The 22,241-nt window shown below is 36.7% G+C and overlaps 2 protein-coding genes and 1 pseudogene across 2 annotated transcripts; 2 read left to right on the top strand and 1 right to left on the bottom strand.

The window, feature by feature from the left end:
- Window positions 1-2,256: 2,256 nt before the first annotated feature.
- Window positions 2,257-2,343, top strand: LOC115978452 (annotated as a pseudogene).
- Window positions 2,344-10,170: 7,827 nt separating this feature from the next.
- LOC115962520 lies at window positions 10,171-11,166 on the top strand. The gene has a single exon (XM_031081372.1). It carries the CDS (start codon window positions 10,171-10,173, stop codon window positions 11,164-11,166), a length of 996 nt encoding a protein of 331 aa, XP_030937232.1.
- On the bottom strand, window positions 11,163-21,057 carry LOC115962510 (short-chain dehydrogenase TIC 32, chloroplastic-like). Its single transcript, XM_031081365.1, has 4 exons — window positions 20,695-21,057; window positions 20,368-20,599; window positions 11,778-11,857; window positions 11,163-11,305 (listed from the first exon to the last, which is right to left on the bottom strand). The coding sequence occupies exons 1-4, from the start codon at window positions 20,816-20,818 to the stop codon at window positions 11,163-11,165; spliced, it is 579 nt and encodes a 192-aa protein (XP_030937225.1). The 5' UTR covers window positions 20,819-21,057.
- Between the last annotated feature and the right edge of the window lie 1,184 nt (window positions 21,058-22,241).

Raw genomic sequence — 22,241 nt, 5'->3', positions numbered from 1 at the left:
TTCCGAATCATAGCTCCCTGAATTTGGCATAATTACTTCCTTATTTTTCGGGGTGGATTGAGTGTTAATCTGACTCACTAGAGTAACGCTTTCCTTCCCCATTCTTCGCTGAACATTAAAGCGTGTAACGGTCTTTTTATTCAAACTTGTTTCTAGCACTTCCCCAACCGTAATGGATACCACCACCGGAGGCACCGTGGTTGGATTTGCTCCCGATATCTAATTTACAAATAACCCCCGAAATCTTACTCTTCACCCTACTATCAACACACTCATTAACAATGAGAACTAAATCAAGTATCTGTCTACCATCCACAAAACTATTCTAAGACTCCGATATCAGTTGATCCAAAACCTCTTTCAGGCGATTTGCCAACACCTTAGCCAAGATCTTGTAAACACTCCCCACCAAGCTAATAGGTCTAAAATCTCGAATATTGGAAGCACCATTCTTCTTAGGGATTAAGGCTATGAAAGTTGCATTAAGAGATTTTTCAAACTTGCTATGTTGATAAAACTCTTTAAACACAGGTAAGACATCTCTTTCCACAACTTCCCAACAATGGTGATAGAAAGCCAAAGAGAAACCATCAGGACCTGGAACTTTATCTCCTTCCATCTCTTTAACAACTCGAAGAACCTCCTCCTGCTCAAACCTCCGTTCAAGCCAATCCCTCTCCAACCCCTCTATCTGATCAAACTCCAACCCTTCCACACAAGGCCTCCACTCATTTGTCTCCTTGTACAAATTTTTATAAAACTGTACAGCTTGGTCGGCCATCTCAGATTCGTCCTCATAGGTAAACCCATCCACCTCCAACATACCAATATGATTATGCCTTCTCCAAGAATTGGCCATCTTGTGGAAAAATTTGGAATTGTTGTCACCTTCCTTAATGCAAAGCATCCTCAATTTCTGTCTCCACAAGACTTCTTCCAAAGAGAGAAGGTTCTGTATTTGTGATCTTAACTCAACTCTCTCACTTAACTCCACTTCAGAAAGGCCGAGCTCCCCTTCCTTAACATCCAATAATTTTAAAGCCTCCATCAATTCTTTTTTCCAACGCTCTACATTACCAAACTCACTTCGGTTCCACTGAATAATATCTTCCTTCAATGCCTTTAGCTTCTTGGCAAGTACGAAACTGAGGGTACCAGAGAAAGAATATCGATTCCACCAAGAATGAACCCTATCTTTGAACCCCTCCGACTTTAGCCACATGTTCTTGAACCTAAAAGGACTTTTCCCCCCTTAATATCCCTCTTGCCTCCACTAATATGGGGAAGTGGTCTGAAATAGGACGAGGTAAAACCCGTTGGGTCACATTCAGATAGTGATCCTCCCAATCAAGAGAAACCAGAACTCTATCTATCCTAGACATCGAAGGCTGCTCTGAGCCAGTCGGCCATGTATAACTCCCCCCTTCCAATGGAAAATCTATCAAGCTAAGCTCCTCAATGAACTCAGAAAAATTCTCCGAAGCTAGGGTCAGACATGATCCCCCCAACCGTTCACTAGGGAACCGAACAATGTTGAAATCCCCTATGTAACACCATTGAACTTCCCAAAGTTGCTGAATTCTAATAAGCTCATCCCATAACTGCCCCCTCAAGTTATTATTATTCAAGTCATAAATAGGGATGACAATTTTGCCCCATCCCACTTGACCCGCCCCTCCCCGCTTCGCCCCGTGCAGGTTTTCCCTGCCCTGCAAAGGTGGTGGGGCGGGGATAGGGCGAGATTTTAAACCCACACCACGGGGCAAGGCGGGGATGGGTTTACACTTTTTAGACCCACCCCACCCCGCCCGCCCCACCCTGCATTAATAAAGGTTAAATTGTAAAATTTTTATACCCTAAAACCTTACAATTTAAACAAAAATATCATTAGCTTATTTTATTCTACCTAACGTGGCTCTACCTCTTTTTTCTCTCTAGCAAAGTTGGAAATAAGGTACCAATTTTAATGTTTTTTTTTTTTTTTTTTTTTTTGTCTTTATTAGAAACAAATTTATATACTATTGAATTACTGGTTTCATTTATGATTCATAAGTCTTTCTCAACTTACTTTTCATCATGAACATAATATAATTTTTTTTTAATGAGGTACGGGTCTGAGGCTCTAAATATTTGTGTCTGTGTCATTGTTTTTGTAATTTTGTGTGGGCATTTGGCTGCTTAACAACACTACTTCTTTATGCTTGTCAAAATCCATATCTATTTTACAAGTTGGGTTTTTGTTTTTTAATTTTTGGAGAACAAGATGATGAGGAATATGTTTCCTTATTGGTTTGGTTGCAGATATGATAGCATCAATCATGTACTAGCTCTAGCTGATTGTTCTAGTTCTCCACACAAAAATTATATACAATTTAATTTAGTTTTCTATATTTTTATTAAAAAACATAAGGTATAGGTTTGAAACTTTTTCCCATTCTCTATGAAATAGTCTCAAAATGGGAGGAATTAAATAATGCACACTACTTAGTATAAAGGAGATTTGTTTTAGTGTTTTTAGGCCAATGAAATATAAACATTTAGATAATATTATTCAATTTTTGCTAAAAATTAGTTTGATTTGATAGGATAAATTTATTTATAATTTCAAGTATATTTTTATTATTGAAACATGTCATTTTATTGGAAAAAATGGTAACAGTTATAGGGGAAATTAACAAGAAATAAAGTTTTACGGTGTAGGGCGGGGCTTTGCAGGTCTTAGAGGGGCCTTAAGGGGCGGGGATGGGGTAAGAAAGTTTCCCCGTCATGCGGGGCGGGGCGGGGCGGGGATGGGGCAAAAAAAATCCATGCGAGGCGGGGGTGAAGATCTCATCCTTCGGCCCTGCCCCGCCCCATTGCCATCCCTAGTCATAAACCCTAGAACAAGGCCAAATATAACCATCCCCCAAACCCTGCCACCAAACTAATATGGAAAATTGACCCACCATTACCTCTAGCTTTTCTAAAACCCTCCTATCCCACATCATCAAAATCCCACCAGCTGTCTGATCCGCATCCATGGCTACCCAGTCGACATAGAGACAACTCCACAAGCTGCAAATCAATTGTCAATCCATGCCTGCAAGCTTAGTTTCTTGAAGGAAAACTACATCACAATTCCAAGCCCGTAATAAATTTCTAACTACCAAACGTTTCCGCGAATCATTCAAACCTCGAACATTCCAAGACACCATTCTTAACTTCATTGAAACTGTAAACTCCCTACTACACCCTCAGTTAAGCAACCAAAGAAAGGAAAACTATCTCCCATCATAATTAACCGAGGAAATCAAATTCCTCAACTCCCTCTTCCCTTTATCTTTAGAGACAACTTTTTGGAAGGCAACATCTTTCCTATGCACCAGCTTGGTTGCCTCAATCTTCGTCTCAAGTCTTTGTAATAGCATTATACACCTCTTCTCATGTCGACCCAAGGAAAGCCCCATCATCTTACTAAAGCCGGGGAGTCTATATTTCACCCAATTAGACACCTTTAAAGTGTTATCCAACCTCCACACCTCTGTATTACAATTCAATTTAGCTGTCACCACCACCCCCAGGGGATTAATAGACATCAAGGGGGAAGAACTCTCCACATCACCCAGGGCCTCAACTGCATAAGCTGTATTGACCTCAGACAACGCCGACACCAACTGGTTAGCTTGAATGGAGGTGTCAATCCCCTATATATCACTAGCATCCTCAACCTGACCACCTTCATCTCCACTCAGAACACCCCTTTCCTCAAACCCAATTCTCGGTGGACTCAGAACATGATTGGAAAGCTCAAGACCTATTAATGCCCTATCACCCTCTATTTCTGTCTTACCTAGTATGAACGGAGGCTCATTGACACCATGCTCACCAGAATAAGTCTCTCAGCCTCTGCCGAAGTCTCTACAAGGCAACCCAAAGGCTCGGTTGGAGGAAAAGCCACTAAATCTAACCTTGTGGTGTGGGAAAAAGTTGTACCAACCTTATCCCATACTGCCAGTAAAGCCCCGGCACGAAACCCATCGGAAAAAGGGCCACCAAACATCGCCGATACCTTTTCTAGACAACGATCCATGTCGGTTTGGGTCGCTTGCGATCCATCTTGGTGTCGCACTGTGCCGGACGATGATCCATCTTGGTGACGTGCTATACCGGCCTTCACCAGTGGTGCCGGAGACTCCACAACTTGAACGACATAAGCATTTGTGTTGTCCTGAGCCTCCAAAGCTTCGTGATGAACTTTAGACATCACCGGTGCTTGGGCTTCCTGCCTTAAGAGTCTTGGGTGCCCCACAGTTGGGCTTTCACCCACTTCTAATCTCATTGGGCCGGTGGGCTCTGGACCAGAGAACATAGGAAGGCCTACTTGATTACCTGAGCCCACCAGAGAAGATTGGTGAACTTGTGAACTACTAGGCACGTGCTCCTTTTGATCCCTTGTTACCCATAATGAATTCTTCAGTCCACCTTTCTTCCATGACACCCTCCTTTTTCCTTCCCCATTCACTTCAATAGTTAGGCTTTTTCCTGCCCAGTCAAAGCTCCCCAGTTCATGTTTATTTACATAACCATGTTCAAACCAAACTAATTTGAATTGCAACGAAGATCTCTTATTATATCCTACCCGATTTTTCTTTCCAATGTAAAACTCCTCTGCACTACACCAAGAAGCCACAGCTCTACCTTTCACTGGAACTAGTAAGCTCACCGGCACTTCTCTCAACAAATTTTGTTTATTGACTAGGTTTTGCTTCTCTGGCTAGTTCCTGCCCCTAACCTGCACCTCATGCCCACGCACCGTATCAACTAAGGATTTAAAAGGTTGAACCCCTGAGTTAACCTTATGACATTAAGCCACAAACTTTAACAGCCCAGTCCCACCATTCACATAGTTTTCAGGTTCCAACATCTTCCTTAACTCTTCCAACACTCCCCCTCAAGTGTAGTGTGGAATCCCCCTTAATAAGTGAGGTCAAACACACAGTATTTTTAATTTTTAAAATGGGAGATAAAGTAAAGACAGGGTCAGAACTCAAGAACACCTGTTACTATGTTAAACTACCATTTGTCTCAAAAGTTTAAGTTATTATGAAATGATAAATTGAATCATTTAACTATTATTCTAACAATGTAGCAACCCCAAAACCACCTCCAAAAATTGAAATGCTTATATAAACAAAGAATCACAAGTACATATTTGTGACCCCAAACCCAAACCCACCTCCAAAATATCAAATACTTATACATACAAAGAAACAAAACATACATACATAAATACATATCAACAATTCTTAGAAGTATTTGGAAATGAGTAAATGGGTACCTCGGAGATATGTTCTGATGGCACGGCGTGAACGGAACAGGAGGACGATGCAGCACTAGGGGATTTTAGAGGTTTCCGGCAAAAGGGTCGCCATTTTTGTGTGGAGATTGTGGAGTATGTTAGTGGAGCTGGGTTTTTGGGGGGTTTTAGGTGTTTGGGATTGAAGATGGGTTTGGACTTATGGGCTTTTGCTAGGCCCATAGTTTGAAGGTGAAGTATGGAGTGCTTGGGTTGGGTCTGCAGTTTGGAGTATGGACACTAGGTCCCAATAGATAACAAAGTTAAATTCATTTTGTCATTATTGAGCTCCTCTTCTTGTGGGTTCCTGTCTTCAGTCTTCTTGTGGGTTCAAATTCACTCTCTCCTATTAGAACTATCAAATTATTTAAAAAATAAATAAATAAATAATCACCTCTTCAATTATGGAGAGTAAGGTCATGATTTTAAACTTACTAGAGAATTCACATTGAGCGCAATAAACCAATAGTTTTCTAAATTTTGATTGGCCTAATCCATTGTTGAGTACCTAGTAAAGCAAAATTATTTCTTGCTAATTTTGTATTACCTCCCAACACAGACAAATCTCTCTCTCTCTCTCTCTCTCTCTCTCTCTCTCTCTCTCTCTCTCTCTCTCTCTCTCTCTCTCTCTCTCTCTCTCTCATAGATAGATCTTTCTTGAATGAACATCTTGGATTACCTTCATGTTAATGCTTGAAGTTGTATGGTCAACAACCGTGACCCAATGTCCAACTAAATCGAGCATTGGCTTGAGCTTGGCAAAGATGACTGTGACAACGCCCACATGATGCCACAAGCGACTAGACTGTAGGTTTCTTTTTTTCTTTTTTATACAAGATAAAAATTTTACTCTAGCCTAATCTAAGTATATATGTATGTGAAACTCCCTCTTAGAGACTTGAACCCCAGCTCTTACCCCTCACACCCCATAAGCACTTATACTTATAGAGTGACCATCGTACCAAGGGTATGCAGTGGTGACTAGACTGTAGGTTTCAATGTTGATAGAATCTACATACATTTAAGACTAAAATGCAAAACTCATCCTCTAAGTTTTTTCAAAATTCATTTCAGTCCTCTAACTTTGTTTTCATTCATTTCATTCTTTTAAGTTTCAGATTTATTCAATTAAGGTTTTTCCATCAACTTTTATTAAAATTTTTTGGAAAAAAAAATCCAGAAATTACTTTTCAATCGTTAATTGAATTTTTTTTTAATTTAAAAAATTTGAAGGAAATTTTAAAAAATTGGAGAATTAATCATAACATATAACAAAAATTAATGGAAAAGTTTTAATTGAATAAACTAAAAAGTTAAAAGACTGAAATGAACGAAAGTAAAGTTAGAGAACTGAAATAAATTTTGGTGAAATATAGAGAGTGAATTTTGCATTTTAGCCTATATTTAACAAGTATTTGAGTAATACTAGAGATATAATCTTTTTTACAAAAAATTTTACGAACTACTGATGTGGTAGGTAGTTATTGGTAAATGAAAAAGTGATATTAATGGTGTGTCTATATGAAAACCAATAAGAAGTTGGTCAGTCTTATCAAAATAGAGAGGTTCATATTCCCAATACAACATACATTTTTTATTGTCTTCATAAATGTGGGGGGATTGAAGAATTTTCATCTAGACCTGAGGCCCAATCACCTAAGAGACCCTATTGTGACTGTAGCATTACTCTAAGGGCATGTTTGGTAGACTGTAATAGGCGCTGTAATGTAAAAGTTATTCCTACAGTTTAGTTATTTTTTAGTTTGGTTATTTTTTTATTACAAGGAATAGTCATTCCTTATGAATAGCTATTCTTCAAAATGAGGAATAACTATTCCTCTTTAAAATGTTGTATTAGCTATTCCTTAGTAAGTGCAATAATTTCAAAACTTAATATATTTCTAAATAAACAAACTTTCCATATACATCTAACAATTATAAAAATAAAAATTCATAAAAAATAACACATATCTCTCTTAAATTTAAAAATAACAATTTTTAAGGAGGTATAATTGTATGAGTAAGATATTTCCTAAAATAAATGTTAAGTTTTATTCTAATGTTATAACTCACAACCAAACTAATGAATATGTTTAGTTATTACATTGCAACACACTTTATTACTAGTAATAAAGATTACAATTCCTGTTGTAATCCCCATTCAGTGTACCAAACGTACCCTAAAGTATATTGTTATACACACACACAAAATCTTAATTATGAAATAGAGTCTTATCAAAATAGAGAGGTTCATATTCCCAATACAACATACATTTTTTATTGTCTTCATAAATGTGGGGGGATTGAAGAATTTTCATCTAGACCTGAGGCCCAATCACCTAGGAGACCCTATGAAGGGGAATGGGCCAAACCCATCTACTTAAGATAAGGCCCAATAGCCATGAAGACCTCGTGGAATGGAATGGGACCGGTCCATATATTTAGGAAGCAAAAGGAATCCTTACAGATCGTTCCTGCAAAATTAACGATACATTACATTTAGCAAAGTCTTATCCAAGGTATCGAACACGGATAATCCATGGCATGCTCAGAATTGGCGGATATAACCCTAAGAAGCACTCCAGATAGATAAGATTAGTAGAGATTTTTACCTCCGCATTAATGAGGGGTCGTCCACCTAACCTCTACCACATTAAATACGTACATATGAGACAACCTGAACCTGAACAGTGAAAACACCTCCAAAAGTCTTGTTTCAGGATAAGGAATGGTGGAACCCAATAAAGAAGAGGAAAAATATCCCTGAGAATCCGGCTGGAAATAGGACAGCCGGGAGGATAAGGGCAAAAAATATGCCTATATAAGGGGAGGGACTGGCAAATAGAAGGGGGATAATATATATATATATATATATATATGTATATAAAATAAATAAATAATAAATAAATAAATAAAAAAAGAGGGAGAGAGTGGATAGAGAGAAAATAGAAAGAAAATCCAATTTGTTACAATTGAATAGCACCGGGAAAGAGAGTTTTCTCTATTGTAATGAGCAAGTTTCAATTGGAATACAAGCCGTGTTAGTTAAATCAATTGTTTGAGTTTCCCATTGTAGAGTCTTCCCTTATATGTTTTAGATAAATAAATTGTGGTTGTCATACCAACACCACCCTCTATCTAGCTTTTGGAATGTTTTTTAGTAGTTGGTTTTTGACACCCACAATAAATATTTAACAAATATTAAGTGATTAATTTGTTGGTTTTAATGGGTTTTGCTAACGAGTGCTCTTAGGGCACTCATTAATAATCCACTTTAGGAAAGTTTTGATACCACTTTTATGGGAAATGAAAAAAGCTGTCAAAATATTAATTACTTTTTTTTCATTTCCTATAAAAACTTTCTTTATATGGATTATTAACCAGTACCCTAAGGGCATTCGTTAGCATTTCCCTATATTTAAAACCCTAGTCAAATCTTATCAAAAATCTAGAAACTGTTTCTATATATAATGGACTTCAATGCTTGCAGCATATAAACATGTATCATTGAAAGTTAACTGAGTATTGATTGTATCACGAGCATCATGAGTAGAGCTCAATGCTTTGTTTGGTGTTAATGCATTTGGTTTTCGGTTCATTTGAAAAGGATGCTTACAAAAAGAATGAATGAGTACTGTAGTGCCGACTAGTGATGTTCCAAATGTTTTAGGTAAAAATTAAATTTTCTTTGCAAAAGTTATGAGAAGTATTTCATTTAAGAAAGTTTGCTTATGTTTATTCCCCTCCCCCCTCTTTTTTATATTATTATTATTATTGTAAAAAATGACAAGTAATAGGTAGTGTATACAAATTTTCTGATCTCTTTTTTCTATGCTACTTTATGCTACACTAATCACAAAAAATAGGATAGAAGATTTGTATAATTCACTTGTAACTATTGTGATGTAATTCACAGGGTGTAATTAACTTGTTGGATTGCCATATGGAATATGGTAGCTAGGGATAGTTTTGGCTAATGGATTGAGTTTTGTTGCTTTATTTATCCAAAATGTCTTGTGAAATATCACCCTTTTTCATGGCCAAGAGGAAAAAGATTACTGTTAACTAAGTTTAGGTCCAATTCCTATCACCAAAAAGAAATGGATACAATGATTTTGTGATGATATCATATCAGAGTATGATGAAGGAGAGGCATACATGCCCTTAAACGCGTGCATCTTCCCCCATGACGCATGTTACTAGGACCCATACCAACACTCTCAAAGATACTCCTCAAAAATCAACCACCACCACATGGTACAAACCGACCCCATGTTCTTATTGTCCACTCATTCCTCTTTTTTTCAACAAATATTTTTGCTTTAAACAAACCAATATCCATGCGTACTAATTGTATTATTAACACAATCTTAAGGTTTCCAAGCACTTTCATTTCCCAATCAAAAACCCCATCAACATATATAAACTGTAATCCCATAATCATTGTATCATAATAGCAATCTAATATAACACCATACCATATTCTATTTCATACTCTCATTTTTATAAGTCTTAACAAATAGCTTAACCTCCTCATAAAAAAAAAAAAAGCTTAACCTGTACCAACTAAGAGGTGCACACACACACACACAGATATATATATATATATATATATATATCTTATAACATACAAAGGATATATATCATATATAATTATCTATTACTACAATACTCAAACCCTAGTATACAAACGTATTTCTTCTAGCTAGATTTAGTGTGTACTATTTAAAGACACTGCTGCATTGACCCTGAAGAACGAAATATATGCTATTCTTTCTCGTCACTATCTTGACATTCTAAATATTCGTGGACAAGGATATGACGGTGCTAGCAACATGTGTGGTGAATGGAAAGGATTGCAAGCCTTAGTTCTTAATGATTGTCCTTATGCATACTATGTGCATTGCTTTGCTCATCGGTTACAATTAGCATTAGTTGCTGCATCAAGAGAGGTAATCCCTATCCATGAATTCTTCTTGAATTTAAATTTCATTATCACTACAGTTGGTTCTTCGTGTAAACGTAATGATGAACTAAGAGCTGCTCAAGCTGCAGAAATTGCTAGAGTGTTAGCTATTGATGAACTTGAAACAGGAATAGGAGCAAACCAAATTGGAACTCTAAAACGGGCTGGAGATTCTCATTGGGGGTCTCATTTTAATTCTATTTGTAGCCTAATAAGGATGTTTGGTCCAACTTGTTTGGTGCTTGAAAATATAAAGGAAGACGGGTCCACCTACTTGCAACATGGAGATGCAAATGTAGCTCATAAAATGATTAATTCATTTGAGTTTATATTTAGTTTACATCTAATGAAGGAAATCATGGGTATTAATGATGTTCTTTGTCAAGCTTTACAACAGAAATCTCAAGACATCTCAAATGCCCAAAATTTAGTTTCAGCAACAAAGGCACTCATCCAAAATTTAAGAGTAGATGGCTGGGATAATTTTCTTGAGAATGTCATAGGATTCTCCAAAATATTTGAAATTGATATTCCAGATCTAAGTGCTCAATATGTTGAAGGTAGAAGTTGTAAGAAAAGGGATCATTTTACAGTGGAGCATCATTATCATTTTGATATATTTAATGCTACAATAGATGTTCAACTGCAAGAGCTTGACAATAGGTTTGGTGAACAACCAATAAAACTCTTGACACTTTGCTCTGCTTTGGATCCAAAGGATGCTTACAAATCCTTTAATGTGGATGATATATGTCGTCTTGTTGAGAAATATTATCCTCTTGATTTTTCTGAGCGTGATAGGATTGGTTTGAAAATTCAATTGAAGCTATTTGAGCATGATGTGCAAAATCATTTGAAGTTTTAGAATTTGTCATCTATGGCAGAATTATGTTGAAGGTTAGTAGAGACAGAAAAGTCACAAGTATATCCTCTTATTGATCGATTGATTTGCCTTGTTTTGACTCTTTCAATGTCCACAGCAACTGGTGAACGAGCCTTTTTAGCTATGAAAATTGTTAAAACAAGACTGCACAACAAAATGGAGGACTTGTTTCTCTCAAATAACTTAGTTGTCTACATTGAAAAGGAAATTGCTAAGAACTTCACTACTGACTCAATACTTGATGACTTTAGATCTCTTAAAGAGTGTAGGTTACAGTTTTGAACAAAGATGTTTAGCTTTTATGTTATTGTATGTTTTGCGACTTTGCCCATTTTATAGTTGATTAAAGATATTAAATTTTTTTTTTTTTAATTTTGTCTCATGATTGTTTAATTTTAATTAAATATACTTTGGCTTATACATACTCAGTTATGAAATATTGTATATTACTATTTTACATTTCATACACACACAAAAAAAAATTTATACATGGCCCCCCCCCAAATATAAATTCCTGACTCCACCACTGGCTCTACCAAAATCCCATTAACAAATCCACCGTTTTTTTTATAATATGTTTCAATATAGCTTACCTAAATAATTAGTGGCAAAGGTCATTTCTACTCCGTCTTCAGAGATTGCATGCTTGTGAGTAAACTTGCCCGCGTTGTTTCTAAGATCAAATACAAAGACAAAGTTACATCTTATTATACAAAACCATAGTCTAAAATGTCTACAATAATATTCTTATAAAAACCAACTTCTCATCGATCACTTATAATTGTTTTTGGTCATCGAGAAATTATGGAAATCGGCTCATATAGTAGAATACAAAACCATGGTTTATTCTAATATATTTTGTATATTCTTTTATATATGTAGATCAATCTGCCATCGAACGCATATATATATATATATGTATTTTGGTTATCAAGAAACTAAAAATTATAATCCGCTTACTAAAAATCTCTTAATATTTTTAGGCGAAAAACACATTTTGGTCCTTACATTTTCAGTCGATTCCCGTTTTAGTCCCTAAGTTTTTTTTTTACTGCTTTTAGTCCCTCTCTTGAAAAATGGTTCCATTTTGGTCCCTATCGTTACATCATAAACGGATATTGCTGATGTGGCAAACGGCATTGATAATCAATAATAAAATAATGTCTACAGTAACCTGACATTCCACTGTTAGTTACTCCCGCCCTTAGTGGTCACGTGCCACTCACGTGATGGTCCCTAACCCAAGCAAAACCCCAAATCACCCAATTAGACCTAACGGCGAACTTGCTGAAAATCCCTAATCTCTTACCTTACCCGTTGCTCATCACAAGACCGATCAAAAAACCCAAAAATCGGCAAGCACAAAAATCCCACAAATCGGCAAGCACAAAAAACCCACAAATCGGCAAGCTTCAGTGTGTTTGTGCTGAGCAGATTGCGAAGGTGTATTTCTCTCCAACTCTCTCTCTCTCTCTCTCGTTATGTTATGAATGCCATTTTAAGTGCTGGGTAATCGTTCTGGGTTTGAATCTCAGTTGTTGGGTTTTAAGAATTTGGGAATTTTGAGATGTTGTGTTTTGTTATTGCTCTGGAATTTCAATTTATCTCTGTTTCTCTCTCGTTGTGTCTCACTCTCACTCTCTCTCTTCCTCTCTCCCTTTATAGCTTTTGTAGTGGACATTATACTGACCGTGATAGTGGAATATTGTTGGGATTTGCATTGTTTGGCTGTTGTGTGTTGCTTTTGTTATTTGCGGCTATGTTTGTTTTACTTTTGTTTATCAGGGACCACAATACTGACTGTATTTTTGTTGGCAATTGCATTGTTTGTTTGAATTATGTGTCACTATTTTTTATCAGGGACCACTATATTGACGTTTGATAAACCATGGAATCTTTGTGTTGGTATTTGCATTGATTGTCTGTATTGTGTCTTGCTTTTCAAGAAGTGGCTGGGTCCATATGATCCCTTTGTCGGTATTATATGCTTTTTTATTTGTTTATTAGCCTAACAAAGTATTATTAATATCTGTTTTCATTTTCATTCTGTTTTCTTCCTGTGACTTGCATGCAGGATGAATGAGCTTTTTACTCTGCATGTCCACCATGGTGGGCATTTCATGTGGAACCCTCAAGTGTATGTGAGAGGGACAGTTGATATAGTGGATAATTGTGACCCAGATAGGTGGTCAAAAGTAGAGATTGAGAGTATATGTAGGGATTTTGGCTACTCTGAAGTAGATAAGCTATGGTATAAAATGCCTGGTGTGAACCCAGAGCGGTCAAATTTCCATCAGGTGGTTGATGATGATGCTGCTATGTTCATGACTAACTTGGTGAAGGGATATGGGGAGATTCATGTCTTTGTGGAGCATCCAGTGCATAAACCAGTTGAGTTACCAATGGAGGATTTTGATCCCTTAGCTGCTGGAGTACCTGGTAGTGAAGTAGAAGGTGTAGGTGTAGGTGAGTATGATAATGAAGAGTACAGACCTGATTTTTCATAATTTGGAGGCCATGATAATGTTGAATTTGTTAATGTTGACCATGGTGAGCCACATGAGGTAGATGATGAGTAAGTTTGTGCTAGGAGGGCTGGCAAAGCACCAGTTGTTGATGACTAAGTTGAGGAGAGTAGTGAAGGTAGTGAGGGTAGTGAGGGCAGTAAGGGTAGTGAGGATGAGAGGAGTGACTTAGAAGAAGAGCCAGAAGTGCAACCAATGAATATTGGTGAAGATAGTCCTGATAGTTAGGACAATTAAGCTGAAGATGCTGAGGTTAAAGCAGGACAAATGGGTGGTGGTGTCATGAATTCTGACTATGAAAGTGAGGAGTTGCTTAGCCTTGATGAATCATCATCAAGCAGTGAGGGTGGTGATGATTCAAGTGATGATGATATCCCTGTTGTTGAGGTTGACAATTCTATTAGGAGCAGCAAATATCCAATCTTTAGGCCAGTAGCCAAAGCTGAGAACCTTAGGTTTGAAAAGGATATGTTGTTCATCTCAGCTAAACAATTTAAAGATGCTATAACTGATTATGCAATCCATGGTGGGTGGGGTATAAAATTTGTGAAAAATGACTTGGTGAGAGTGAGAGCCCGATGCCAACCAGGGTGCAAGTTTGTTGCCTACCTTGCAAAGGTGCCAAGGGAGAAGAGTTTTAGATTGAAAACACTGAACATGGAACACACATGCAGCAGAAGTTATAGAAATCCAAGGTGCACAGCATCATACATTGGGAAGAAGTTAGTGAAGAGGGTTAGGAGACAGCCTGGCATAAAGCTTAAGGATATTCAGGATGCTGTGCATGAGAAGTATGTGGTTGACATAAGTGTAGGCAAGGCAAGTAGGGCTAGAGAGAAAGCTCAAGATGCTATTGATGGGACCCACACTGCATAGTTCAACCAACTATGGGAGTACTGTGATGACTTGAGAAGGTGCAGTCCTGGGAGCACAATATTGATGAAGGTGCATACTTATGATGATGGTGATTTGGCAGCTGAGCATGAATTGGCAACCGGGCTGCCATATTTTGAAAGGATCTACATCTGCCTTGAAGGTTGCAAGAAGGGCTTCTTGGCATGGTGCAGGCCAATCATTGGTCTAGATGCATGCCATCTGAAGACCAAGATTGGTGGGCATCTGATGTGTTCTGTTGGCAGAGATCCCAATAATGAATACTTCCCATTCGCTTATGCAGTAGTAGAGGCTGAAACAAAGGACACTTGGACCTGGTTTCTTAATTTATTGCTTGCTGACATAGGAGATGATAATATATGGGTGTTCATATCTGACCAGCAGAAGGTATGATGGTAGTTTTATTGCTTGTTGAATTAATTGTAGTTAATGGTAGCTTTATTGCTTGCTGAATTAAATGATTGTGCTTTGCAGGGGTTGGTGAACACCTTTGTTGACAATTGGCCACAGTACGAGCACAGGATCTGTTGCAGACATTTATACCAAAATTTGAGGAAAAATCATCCTAGTGTCCTTATTAGAGACCTTTTTTGGAAAGCAGCCAAGGCTACCTATCGGCAAGCATTTGAGAGGGCAATGAATGAGTTAAAGGAGGTGGATGAAGATGCATTCAAATGGCTGCAATCTCAGTCAACAACTATCTGGGCTAGGCACATGTTCAAAAGTGATGGCCAGAGTGACACAGTCTTGAACAACATGTGTGAAAGTTTCAACAGCACGATAGTTAAATTCAGGAGCAAACCTATAATCACCATGGTATGCATAATTCTCCCTTTCATGTGCATTATGATCCATAGACCTATGTAATTCGTGAATGATTAATTCTCCCTTTCTCTCTATGTGCTTGCAGCTTGAGTGTATTAGGCTATATCTGATGACTAGATTTTAAGTAAACAGAGAAATGATTATGAAGGTGGAATCTGAGTTTTTTCCTAAGATAAGGAAAAGGCTGTACAAGGAGAAGTTGGCATGCAGCAAGTGGATAGCATGTTGGGTTGGTCGTATGAAGTTTGAAGTGAAGAATGGGTTTGAGAGTTTCATTGTGGACTTGGAAGAGAAGAAATGCAGCTGTAGGAAGTGGGACATAGTTGGCATACCATGTTGCCATGCCATTTCTTGTATATTTTTCAACAGAGAAGATGCTGAAAAGTATGTCAATGTTTGCTACAAAAGGACTACTTACATTGATTGCTATGAACCCATTATAGAGCCCATCAATGGCCAGAATATGTGGGGACCTAGTGGACTGCCACTTGTGCAACCCCCTATCAAAAGGAGACCTCCTGGCAGGCCTAAGAAGAAGAGGGCACTGGAGCCTGATGAACCTAGAAGTCACAGAAAAAATAGAGGCTTAGGCATCTCAAAACAATGCAAGTTATGTGGGAAATTAGGACACAACAAGAGGAGCTGCAAGGAAGAAGTAGGAGGGAACTCCTCCTTGCCTGGGAGTGCATCCCAAGCCAGTAGGACCACTAAGAGGGTAAATATACACTTTGACTTAGATATCCTCATTGTTTTGTTTTTCAGTTGGCAAACTATTAATTGTTATTGTGCTTATGCTTGCAGGCAGCCAAGGATGCTCAGCCAACAGTACATAGGGCACAACCAAGCTCTAATGATGATGTGACCACAAGTGCACCTCCACCCCCCACTAATAACCAGTCCAATCCAAGACCAAAAAGACAGAGGAAGAGAAGTGCAGTCACTACTGAGACCTTGAATGCAACTAGGAATGCAACAAGATATATGGTAGCAATGAGATCTGCTAAAAGATAGCAAACTGAAGCAGGACCTTTTTTTTTTTTGTGCTATATGTTGAAGCACTCTTCATATGTTTATGTAACTGCTAGAACAATTGGCATATGTTTATGGGCTGACCAAGTCCTTTTTTGTATGAATGTGCTAGGTAGACTTTGTCCCATATTTTGTAATTATTGTGGTACACCAAAAACTATCATTAGGGTTAAATATTTTGTAATTATTCTCCCATTGTTATGATGATTCAGCTTCCATTATTCAGATTTGCTGGTTTTTAGCTTTGGTTTTTAAAAGACTTAAACTCAAATTTGTTGGTTTTTAGCTTTGGTTTTTAAAAGGTTTAAACTCAAATTTGCTGGCTTTTAGCTTTGCTGGGCAGTTTGGTGATTATGCAGGTTTGGTGAGCATTGGAATTTAATGTGCTGGGCAGTAGCCAGTTTAATGTGTAATGATGTATGATGTATGAATAAATGTGTAATGATGTAATGATGTATGAATAAATGTATATTATACAGGTTTGGTAAATTATGTAGGCTGCTGGTGTGCTAAATATGTTATAGTCAGCTCCATTTTGAGTGATGCAGTGTCAAATTGTTGTGTCAAATTGCTGTCTAAAACAGGATGCTTTCTCAAATTGCACAGTTAATATCAAAATTGACAGTTGATGCACAGTTAATATCACAAACTGCTTTGGCACAAACACTTAACAACAATGTAATAAATTGGTACACAAATCATAGATTAATTAAAAAGACCATATTCCATTGCTAAAGTCTTAGATTGCAAAGAGAATTACACCAAAAAATCAGGCCTTTTCCCACTACTACATACCAACAAATTCCAACACAAATTATGGCCTTTTTCCACTAATACATACACCAAAATTCAGGCCTTTTGCCACTAATACATACAACAAAATTCAGGCCTTTTTCCACTAATACCTACCCACCTAATGACCCATTTCCCCCCCCCACCTATTTAGCCAACCAGAAGAAGCATCAAACAAAGTAGCATCCCACTTATCACCAAAGACAGCCCCAGGCAAATGAGCAGCCTCTTCTCTCTCTTCCTGTAGCCTACAATGGCAGCTTCAAGGGTCAAAATCTGTTGCCTCTGCTCCAGAATCAGCACTTTGCCACGCTCGCAGATTTCATCATCAAGCCACTGAAAAAATTTACACTTGCGTCCAACCTGACACCCAAGGGCCAGATAAATGATGTTAAATGAACAACCAAAATCATGAAAAATAATAACAAATAGTATTAGCAAATACTACCTTACCATAAACTAAAATAGTATTAGCACAATGTTCTTGTATTAGCACAATTTATATTGTCAGCAACAAGCTGAGTTTTTTTTTTTTTTTCCTTAAAATTTTTAAAATTTTTATTTATTTAAGAAAACAAATTCTGGGTTCCCAAGACAAGAGAACCAACTTGGGTTTTCTCTACGAATTAGCAAAAAAAATTTGGTTGTCAAATATTATGAAGCTGTGTTGGTTTAAGATCAAAATGACAGTCTTAGCGAGACAATAATGAAAACTAAGAGAAATAAAAGGTCTGTAAATGAAAGAGAGAGGGGTTAGACTTAGACTAAAGGGGATTGCAAGATTGAAACGAAAATGAAGAAGGAAAACAGAAAGGCTAAAGGGAACCTGAAGTGCTTCCAAAGTTAAAAACCCAGAAATTTAAAAACATTACAAAGAGAGATACTACCTTACCCAGTAATTTGGACAACCGTAGAACCTTCTTCTAGGGTTGTCAGATGTCCACGAAATGACCACAACGGGTTTCTCCGAGCAGAAGCATCAAGCTGGGCCCCTTTTCCTCAAGCTTCCACTCGATGACATCGAGCTTGAATCCATGGAAAGCAGTTGATTTGAAGATGGTTTTTGGCTGTGTGGTGAGCGAGGAGCAATTGATTTGAAGGTGTTTTTGAGTTCGTGACTGGTGAGGGACTTCAATCCGTGTGGTGACTGATGAGCGAGGAGTTGAGGAAATTTGGGGGTTAGGGATTTCTATTTGGGTGATTTGGGGTTTTGCTTGGGTTAGGGACCGTCACGTGAGTGGCACGTGACTACTAAGGGCGGGAGTAACTAACAGTGGAATGTCAGGTTACTGTAGACATTATTTTATTATTGATTATCAATGCCGTTTGCCACATCAGCAATATCTGTTTATGATGTAACGGTAGGAACCAAAATGGAACCGTTTTTAAGGAGAGGGACTAAAAGCGGTAAAAAAAAAACTTAGGGACTAAAACGGGAATCGGCTGAAAATGTAGAGACCAAAATGTGTTTTTCGCCATATTTTTAATGACATACATGATTCAAATTCACCCTTCTAAATTATCAAATTATTAAAACAAAACTATAGTCTACGGTTTATGTTTTATTTATCTATATATAAATATATATATATATATATATATATATATATATAAAACCGAAACTTTTGAAGCTCACACAATTTTCCACGTCAGCACAATATTTAAATTAAATTTAAATTAAATTAAATTTTCCACCTCATCACTGTTTTCCTTTTCCAATGCAAATTAGACTTCTAGCTAAATAAGGACACTCTCCCACCGCCTCTACTCTCTCCTATTTAAGAATTGCTTGCGTAGAAAACCTAAGCCCCAAAAACTTATTTTTGCCGCAACACAATTTTCTCCTTAAAACTTATTTTTCTTCAAGATTTTTTTTGAGGGCGGCTCATGCTTCACAATTCACATATTCCACTTATGTATTGGACTCCTCTCCTTCTTCGGTCAATGCATCAAGGTTAGGATTATTTGATTTGTTCAATAAAAATTATAGATTTGTTGTTTTTTCTTATAAGTTTGTCAATTGTTGTTTTGTTTATTTAATTGCCGGGCCTAAATCTTTTAATTAAATCTTCAAATTTTTATTGAACAAATCAAATAACCCTAACCTTGATACATTGACCGAAGAAGGAGAGGAGTCCAATACATAAGTGGAAAAACTATAATCATGGATTCCCTTCTTTCTATTGTATTTCTCTATTGCGTAATTATATATTGTTTTATTTCAATACTTTTGAAGTTTTGAATCTTCTAATTTTTTTTTAAAATTTTTTTTTTGGCTTTTTGGAAGTTTTAACATCATAACTTTTGGGTTTTATTTTTTCTATTATCAGAAATTATCTAGAAGATTTCAATGAATATCCATGGATTATTCTTTTTGAGGATAATCCATCTTTATCTTATATGTCTATTCCTAACTTTTTTTTCCTATATTTTTTCTTTAATTGTCCGTGTTTACGTCTCTTTTGTTTTTCTTATTTTTTCTTTAATTGTCCGTGTTTATGTCTCTTTTTGTGTGAGTATGTGTAATCGTATCTGGGTACTTAGGCAAAATCTATAAAGACTAAAGATGCTTTTTTTTTTTGGTAATAAATCCTGTATTTTTCATGACTTTAGTGAGTCATATTCTTAATGATCGAAATAGTTTTGTTTGACGTGGATTTTGTTCATATTGGTTTCAAAGTTTATTTCTTGGCTTATATTATAGATTGTAATATATTTATTCATCAAACTGTTTAGTTGAGTTTGTTTTCGAAATTGTTTTCAATGTTGAACATTTTCTTGAAGCATGTTGGTATCATATATTAAAATATTGTTAAGTTGATAATAATAATAATAATAATAATAATAATAATATAGTTTAATAAATGTCTGAAACGTATAACTGTTAACAAATGTTTTAGTTATATGATTTTATTTTATAAATTCAATTTTGGTGTTGTAGTAAAATAAACAAATATTAAATTATATATTGTACTCAATACATTTTTCGTGCATAGCATGAATTAGCGACTAGTTATTCTAATAACAATACTAGTACATTTTCGAAAACGTCCTATGAAAAATACAAAACGACAAAAATAAAATAAAATAAAAAATAGAGGAGGACTTTTGGAGTTTCATGAGAAGACTGAGAGGCAAATCGAGGGACTCGAACTCGGAGACGAAATTTCGGACAGAAGTGAGAGAGCTAAGGTCGAGCGACATGACAAAAATCTCGGACTCGGGACACTCCGACAAGATACGAGCTTTAGCTTCTTCAGCGGCCTTGAGGCTCCTAGCCGGAAGAACCAGTCTGGCTCCTCGCTTGGCTAAAACCAGAGCTGTCTCGGCTCCAATCCCCGACGTAGCCCCTAGCCAATCACAAAAACCCAAGTCAGACTCTCACTCTAGCTCCCACACATACTTATATATACTGGTTTTTGATTGAACGGTCACGATTGATTACCTGTGATGATGGCTGTGATGGAGCTCAGATCACCACCGCATTCGCTGACTTGCTTGGCCGTGGACTTTGAGCCGTAGCCACTAGCACCGGCTGAGCCGATTAGGTACTTCACGGTCTCAAGCATATCTTTTTTTTTTTAACTGGGTTTCTCTAGCAGTAACTAGCAGTTTCTTTGTTACGGTGGGTATTCTTGAATTTTTCTTGGTTCAGTTGGGAACTTGGGGTAATGGGTTCTGTGTGTTTTGGTTAAAGTGTGAGTGAGTGTGTAACTAAGTTGACAACGTACACTGTTCGAGTATCACAAAACTGTCAAAAAAAAACCCAAAGTACGTGTACTTGTCAGTTTTGCTGTATTGCGTAGAGAACCAACAGAATCTTCAATTTTTTAGAGGATTCTGGCATTTTACCCCTAATTTTGAAAAAAATTAGCAACATGACTCCGTTTGCAAACTATATAGGAGCGTGTCCCTGTTTTGATACTCGATTATCCTAAAATCGAGATCAATTAAATACTTGATTTGTAGAAAATCGAGTTATGCCCTATCAAACTTAAAAAAAAATACAAAAGAAAAAAAATTTCCATGGAACTCGAGTTTCCTGAAACTCGAGTTCCATGCAAAAAAAATTTTTATAAGTGTGATTGCTCTATATTCAGGGAGCCCTATAGTGGCGTTTTTAAGCCCTATAATGACGTTTTAAATCCCTATAGCGGCATTTTCCTGCAAATATTTTTAGAAGTGTGATTGGCCCATATTCACGGTGCCCTATAGTAGCGTTTTTAAGCCTTATAGTGATGTTTTAAGCCCCTATAGCGGCGTTTTTATGCAAAAATTTTTATAAGTGTAATCGCTTTGTTGTGGGTGCCCTATAGTGATTTTTAGGCCCTATAGTGACGTTTTTAAGCCTTATAGTGACGTTTTAGAGCCTTATAGCGGCGTTTTCCTACAAAAATTTTTTATAAGTCCCCATACCAAGTTTAAGGGGCCTTATAGTGGCGTTTTTAAGCCCTATAGTGACGTTTTAAACCCCTATGGCGGCGTTTTGGAACTCGACTTCCCTAAAATCGAGTTCTATGCTTTTTTTTTTTTTTTTTAGTTTTATTTGAAATAACTCGATTTTCTACGAATCGAGTATTTTAATGAAACTCGATTTTAAAGTAATCGAGTATCGAAACAGGGGCATATCCCTATATAGTTTCGAAAAAGGGACATATTGCTAATTTTTTTCAAAATTAAGGGCAAAAGGCTAGAATCTCCCAATTTTTTATACTATTTAGAAAATAAACAGTAATTTACTCTTTTTTTTAAATATATTTTTAATAGATTATCTATCTCATTCTATGTCTCATTTAAATATTATTTTTTTATTTATTATTTATTCTTTTTTTAACAACTATACATCTTCTTGATGAGCTACTATTTATGAGCAAAAAGAAAAATCTAGGAATAGAAAGTCTATTGAAGAGCTTTTTTTTGGGTTTCACTCTCTATTATATTGAGAATTTTAGATTTACATAGATCATTAGAGATGCTCTAAATGTGGTGTTT

Source organism: Quercus lobata, chromosome 2 (genome assembly GCF_001633185.2).
Source record: "Quercus lobata isolate SW786 chromosome 2, ValleyOak3.0 Primary Assembly, whole genome shotgun sequence".
NCBI lineage: Eukaryota > Viridiplantae > Streptophyta > Magnoliopsida > Fagales > Fagaceae > Quercus > Quercus lobata.
This window is presented reverse-complemented; position numbering and strand designations above follow the sequence as displayed.

Bases quoted from the DNA above. Each gene is read 5' to 3' on its own strand.
- LOC115962520 (XM_031081372.1), top strand. From the start codon at position 10,171: ATGTGTGGTGAATGGAAAGGATTGCAAGCCTTAGTTCTTAATGATTGT.
- LOC115962510 (XM_031081365.1), bottom strand. From the start codon at position 20,818: ATGCTTGAGACCGTGAAGTACCTAATCGGCTCAGCCGGTGCTAGTGGC. The intron at 11,858-20,367 runs GAAACTCCAAAA...ATTTGATCTTAG, and splicing joins TTGCCTCTCAGTCTTCTCAT to AAACAACGCGGGCAAGTTTA. The intron at 11,306-11,777 runs GTAAGCTATATT...CAATTTTCATAG, and splicing joins CTTTGCCACTAATTATTTAG to CTAAAAAGGCTCGTTCACCA.